This window comes from Centrocercus urophasianus, unplaced genomic scaffold (assembly GCF_019232065.1).
Source record: "Centrocercus urophasianus isolate 14NV4802_14NV808 unplaced genomic scaffold, USGS_Curo_1.0 seq_43, whole genome shotgun sequence".
NCBI classification, from domain to species: Eukaryota; Metazoa; Chordata; class Aves; order Galliformes; family Phasianidae; genus Centrocercus; species Centrocercus urophasianus.
This window is the reverse complement of record NW_024885011.1, coordinates 1707493-1713566: the sequence shown is the minus strand read 5'-3', so window position 1 is coordinate 1713566 and position 6074 is coordinate 1707493. Positions and strand designations below refer to the sequence as shown.

The 6074-nt window shown below is 61.5% G+C and overlaps 2 protein-coding genes across 5 annotated transcripts in view; both read left to right on the top strand.

Moving 5' to 3' along the window:
• STK40 (serine/threonine kinase 40) overlaps positions 1–1701 on the top strand; it is a 15291-nt gene extending 13590 nt beyond the window's left edge. The window contains exons 11-12 of the mRNA XM_042833987.1: positions 632–716; positions 1226–1701. Coding sequence (XP_042689921.1) covers positions 632–716; positions 1226–1444 — 304 coding nt within the window. The 3' untranslated portion in view covers positions 1445–1701. The remainder of the gene's footprint in view (positions 1–631; positions 717–1225) is intronic.
• Positions 1702–3435: 1734 nt separating this feature from the next.
• Positions 3436–5840, top strand: EVA1B (eva-1 homolog B). Of its 4 annotated transcripts, none has more exons than XM_042833991.1 (4): positions 3436–3544; positions 4457–4606; positions 4892–4999; positions 5089–5840. In XM_042833991.1, exons 3-4 carry the CDS (start codon positions 4933–4935, stop codon positions 5490–5492), a joined length of 471 nt encoding a protein of 156 aa, XP_042689925.1. In that variant the 5' UTR covers positions 3436–3544; positions 4457–4606; positions 4892–4932; the 3' UTR covers positions 5493–5840. The 4 variants fall into 4 exon arrangements, with proteins under 4 accessions (XP_042689925.1, XP_042689926.1, XP_042689922.1 ...); XM_042833988.1 differs by having other exon boundaries at positions 3441–3544; positions 4715–4999; XM_042833992.1 differs by lacking the exon at positions 4457–4606 and having other exon boundaries at positions 3438–3544.
• The last annotated feature ends 234 nt before the right edge of the window (positions 5841–6074 follow it).

The window sequence follows — 6074 nt, the reverse complement described above, 5'->3', positions numbered from 1 at the left end:
TGTCACACAGCCCATGCTGTCACACAGCCCATGCTGTCACACAGCCCGCACTCTGTGCAGTTGCACAGTTTTGTTGCTGTGTTCCCCATCTCACCCCATATTTGACTCTTAAATCTGAGTGGTCAGGAATATCACACACATACATGCAGCCAAATCTAGGCTCTTCCTGTAAGCTCGTGAGGGGCTCTGCACTGCCCCTAAGTGTAAGCAAGCAGGTCTCCAAGAAGAGCAGAGCAGGAGACACTGCTGCAGAGGAGCACACTACACTACAGGGTGAGAGGCCTTTTAAGGATAAATCTGGTGCCAGGACTGGCACGGACCAACAGCCAGAGAGGTTCCAGGAGCACGATCCAGCAGAAACTCATCCCGACAGTGTGTGATTTGGGCAGCCCTCTCCCCAGCCCTGTGACCTCCTGTCTGCTCCGAGCAGCACACCGGGCCAAGTTCTTGTTCTGCCTGTTGAGTCAGCTGCTCAGCCTGTGATTTTTGGAGCCGCGGCTGTTTTCTCTCCCACCTATGCGAGGCGTCAGCTCCACATCCTGTCTAAAAACAAAAAGCAAAACCCTGGGGGTGGGAGGGGGGAGGGAGCACGGCTGCACAGCGGGTTCCTGATGGTGCACTGTCCCTGCAGGCAGTCCATGTCGTCGCTGAGCGGCCCTTTGCAAGTGGTGCCGGATATCGACGACCAGGTGGCCAACCCTGAACACCCACAGGAGGTACCTGAGTGTGTTTGTGTGGTGTGTGCTGTGTTGGTGTGTTGGTGTGCTGTGTTGGTGTGTTGGGCGGTGTGTTGGTGGGTGTTGTGTTGGTGTGTTGGATGTTGTGTGTGTGTGTTGGTGTATGGTGTGTTAGTGTATGGTGTGTTGGTGTGCTGCATTGGTGTGTTGGGTGTTGTGTCAGTGTGTGGGTTGCTGTGTTGGTGTGCTGTGTTGGTGTGTTGGGTGTTGGGTGTTGTGTTGGTGTGTTGGGTGTTGTGTTGGTGTGTTGGTGTGCTGTGTTGGGTGTTGGGTATGTGTGTGTTGTGTCGGTGTGTTGTGTCGGTGTGTGGGTTGGTGTGCTGTGTTGGGTGTTGTGTTGGTGTGTTGGGTGTTGTGTTGGTGTGTTGGTGTGCTGTGTTGGTGTGTGTGTGCTCTGTGTGTGTGTGCCACCAACCCACGGCGGCTCAGGGCTGTGCAGGCCGAGCTCTGGGAGCAGGGCTGCTTTCTGACGGCCGCCTCTCCCGCAGGCGAAGGTGACGGAGGAATGCTCACAGTACGAATTCGAGAACTACATGAGGCAGCAGCTGCTCCTGGCCGAGGAGAAGAACACTTTGCACGAGGCCAAGAGCTTCCTGCAGAAGCGGCAGTTTGGGAACATCCCCCCCGTGCGCCGCCTGGGCCACGACGCGCAGCCCATGAACCCTCTGGACGCGGCCATCCTGGCCCAGCGCTACCTGCGGAAGTAGCTTCCACACCTCTGGGAGCAGAGCGCGCCCTGCAGCCCGCTCCCACACTGCAGCCCAGCAGCAATACCGGCGTCCCACGGCGGAGAATCATGTAGCAGTTCTGAGCTCTGCTCGGGGACGCGCTCTGGACGGAGAAGACTTTTTTTCACCAAGCTCCTTTTGGAAGCAGCGGCCTCTCGGCGTCTTCTGGAATCTCTGTTGTTTTTTAAATCGAAGCCTAGGTGACTAATCTGCTTCTAATCACGACTGTAATCTACCTCTCTTGTCTTTTTAACCGTGCTGTTCTCTGGACCGAGCAAAGCCCGTGGGGATGGAGACTCCCAGGGTGAAGCTGGCTTGCTGGCACGAGAGTTTGCGGCTGTGTAGCATGGAGAGTCGGCCGATTGCATTCGCTCCATATGGTTTGAATAAGCTTAGATTTATCCGGGTTTCTTGAAAGAAAGAATTTCCTGAAGCCTCCCACTTTCTAGGGGGGGGGCGGCGCCCCGTCTGCATCAAATCTTTTTCTGTTCTCACCGTGCCCCCTGCTGTTGCTGCACTGCCCTGGGTGCCGCTGTGTGGCTGGGAGGACCAGCAGCCCCCCGTCACCAGCAGCCCTTGGTGGCACAGGGCTGGGAGCTGTCACTGCAGGCCGTGGCTGTGCAAAACCCCCCCCCCAGCCCGTGGTTGATTGGGGGCTGCACGGCGCTCAGCCCTGCGTGGCCTTCACCCTCTCCCCCACCTTTCCCCAGCTCTTTTAGTTTCATTAAGAATACACGATTTAATCCTTTTTTTTTGTTTTCCTGTAGCTTATCCGAGGTGCAGTTAAAGTTGCATTAATTCTGACCTAGCCTTTTCACACGTCGGTTGTGGTACAGATCTAATACGTGGGTTATAATGTGAACGAGCTGCCCCCCATCATCCATCCGAGCTCTGTGTGCTCCTGTGGGGTGAGCAGCAGCTCAGGTGTAGCATTGCCTTCTCTTGCCCCTCGTGGGGCTGCTGCCTGCTCATGGCTGGAGCAGCAGGCGTTGCTCCCCTCGCCGCAGCCCCCAGCTGAGCCAGTAGCTTCGAGTCTTCGCCTTATTTATTGAGCTGACGGATCTGTCCCCTGCCCCACCGCCTCCCCCTCTCCTCCCTGTTTCTCTTCCATTTCCCAAAGTCAAAGCAATACTCTGGGGCCTGTGACACGGAGTGCCATCGCCGGGGGATCACAGCTGTGCTACAGTGGACTGGAATGGGGGGAGGGAGGGGGGAGGACACGAGTGGTGCGCTGGGGAGCGGTGCGTGGCACGCTGTGGGGAAAGGTTCCTATTGTAAGGAAAAGGAGAAAAAAAAAGAGAAAGAAAAAAAAAATTTGTATAAAGATGTTATTTTTGTACTGCATCGAACCTCCTCCTGCATGTCGGCAATAAAAGTTGGTACTGAGAGCCAGGTGCTCAGTGAGCCCCGAGGGGGAGCGGTGCCCCATAGGGGTGTAGGGCCCCCAATCCACGTGGGGCTGGGGGGTACGAGGCTGCGGGTCCTCACTGTTGGGCTCCTATGGGAGGAGCAGCGGTGTGGGTGCCGTTGCTGGGGAGCAGAATGGTGATGGCAGAGGCAGAGCCTGGTCAGCACAGGGTGCAGGGAGCCCTGGGACTCAGGACGGTCCTGCAGCAATGGTTTGTGGCTGATGTCCCATCGCTCAGCTGCAGGGACGTGCAGGGGAGGAGACCCTCGGCTCTTGCAAGCAGCAGTTTTAAGGGGTGGACGCTTCACTGTGTTTATGGTGGAGGGAACCTCAGCCTCATAGAGCAGCACAGGAGGCGCCCCTCAACCCCAAAGCTGTGTGCAGGGGAGCTCCAGAGCTGCGTGGGGTCCCGGCCGTGCTGTGCAGCGGTGCCTCCAAACGCACCCTGAGCAGCAGATGGGACTGGGCCTATGGCTGGGAGCAGGACAAGGCTGCCAGGCTCTGTGCTGTGCATCCCATGGGAGCGGGACGGAGCTGCCATTGGCTCCAGCAGGGAGTGCTGACCGCCAGCCTCCTCCAAACTATTTCCTGTTGCTGCAGCGTTAATGCTAAACAGACCTTTCTGTCTCGTCTCTCTACAGCCAAAGTGCGGAGGCTCCGCTGCCGTCCCGGTGAGTGCAGCGCGGGCTGGGGGGGTTGTGGGCTGGCGAGGCTCCTCGTGTCTGCCCACCCCAAAGGTAACGGCTCCGTGGTGTCCCCTACCCAGGGAGGGTGATGTTGGGGATGGGGGCAGTGAGGACGCTGCGCTCGGTGCTTGGGGACGCGGCGCTGAGGGGCTGCGGGGCTCCGTGCCTGGGGATGTGGAGTTCAGTGCTTGGGGCTACAACTCGGTGCTGGGGGATGCAGATCGTAGGGATGTGGGGAGGCTGAATTCGTAGCATTTGGGTCCAGCAGGGGTGGTGCTCAGCGCGTGCTTGGGGACACACGGTTTGGAGACCACAGCGCTCAGTGCTGGGTGCTGTGGGGCTGTGCCAGTGGCTCTGCTGGGGGGGCTCAGGGCATCTGTCCCCTTCCTCTTGGCCACTGCAGCCACAGGCCCCGAACCCTGGGTGGGCAGTGGCCTCAGGGCTGGCACTGTGGTGGTCTTATAACGGTTTTGTGCTCCAGAACCCCAGGGCAGGGCTGTGCCTCTCCACCCCACGGGGCTCAGCAGTGGCGGCTGCTCTGCACAGAGGGCACCGGGATCTTCCTGGGCGCCCCGGCAGCCCTGTTATGGGGTATCCCCACCACCTCATCCTGCCCAGCCCCACTGTATGCAGCACTGGACTGTCCATGGATGGTTCTGCTGATGTGTCACATTTTCTGCATTTCTTTCCTCATTCCTCCGTCCGTGGAGACGTTTCTGGGAATTGAGAGCTTCCTTCTGCCAGGGCCTGAGCACTGCATCGCCTCCACCCCATAGCACGGCCCCAAAGCGTGGACCCAGCCCCACACCAGCAGCAGGGGGGCTGGATTCTGGGGGGACCGTGGGGCTGTGCTGGGCAGGGGAAGGTGGCTCTGTGACACCCGGTGCTCCCTCCCAGGCCTTTCCCAGGGGAAGTTCAGCACTTTGTCCCACGGCAGCACGGGGTCAGTGCCCGCCCCAGTCCCTCCCTCTGCTCATCCCACCGATGGCCTTTGCCCCTCGTCCCGTCTTTGTCCCCGTGCCCCAAGGCAAATAGACGAAGCTCATGGTAAGCTGGGAGGAGCGCTGGGATGAGCCAGGGGAGTCCTGGGGCGAGGAGCACAGGGTGAGGAGGACCCAGCACTGCTCAGTGCTCAGCCCCACGTCCTGCCCTCAGGGTTGTGTCCCACGGCGGAAGGCCCATCCCGGTACCGCAGATCCGCTTGGCACCGGGTCCTGGAGGAACCACATCCTGCCCAGCCCTGCAGGAAGGGCAGAGGGGGGTGGGAGTGGGACCGTGTGCTCAGCGCCCAGCCGGGTCGGCACCGGGCCCCACTCACCCCATGTCCCCCAGATGCCCCACATGCGCTGTCCCCAGGGGCCCTGAGCGCAGCCATGGAGAGCCGCAAGCAGGACATGGAGCTGCTGAGCAACAGCATGGCTGCGTACGCACACATCCGAGGTGAGGACAAGGGGCGCATCCCCAGCGGGGACCCCGGGGCCGCCCCAGCTCCCGTCCACCCTCTCAGCCCCGGTGTTCCAATCCCACAGCCAACCCCGAGAGCTTCGGGCTGTACTTCGTGCTGGGCGTCTGCTTCGGGCTGGTGCTGACGCTGTGCCTGCTGCTGCTGCGCATCTCCTGCCGGCCCCGCACGCAGCGCACGGCGCGGCCCGGCCCCGCCGACCTCAGCGAGGACGACGACGACGATGAGGATGAAGAGGAGGACACGGTGGACCGCGCCGCCTCCGAGTCGCTGCTGCCGATGACCGAGATCCCGTTGGAGCGCCACAGCCCCGGGGACGGCGCTGCTCCCATCAACGTCTTCGCGTCGGCCGAGGAGTTGGAGCGGGCGCAGCGCCTGGAGGAGCGGGAGCGGATCATTCGCGAGATCTGGCGCAACGGGCAGCCCGACCTGCTGGGCGCCGGCACTTTGGGCCGCGGGCATTACTACTGAGCGGAGGCCGCGGGCAGCGGGAAGCCGGCCGGACGGGGCGGCACCTCGGAGCGCCCTCAGCCCGCCGCTGTGGGACGCGATGCACTTGGAGCCATTGGTACGAAGCCGGGGGGGCCCAGCAGCCCCACGGGTGAGGACAGGGCTGTGGGCGCTGCCCCCGGCGCGGTGCTCCCCTGCCCGGTTCCCGTTCCCGTTTCCATGCCCGCTGTCTTCGGCCTTTCCGGCCCGGCGCGGCTCCGGATGTTTACCGGTGGGCTCAGAGCTGCTCTCGTTCCCCCCAGCCCGTGCCGCTCTCAGCCCCGCCGCCCCTCCTTCCACATCTACAAAAATAGCTCCTTCCCAGCCTGGCCCCGCCGGATCCAGATGTTTTCCAGATGTTCTCCCAATCCCACGCCGGTGGCGCGAAGCCAAACCGTGCCGAGAGCTGGGGATGGGAAACGGAGCGGGGGTGGTGAGGAGGAGGAGGAGGAATCACAGAACTGTAGGGGTTGGAAGGGAGCTGCAGAGCTCATGGAGTCCAACCCCCTGCCAAAGCAGTTCCCTACAGCAGGTCGCACAGGTCGGCATCCAGGCAGGTCTTGA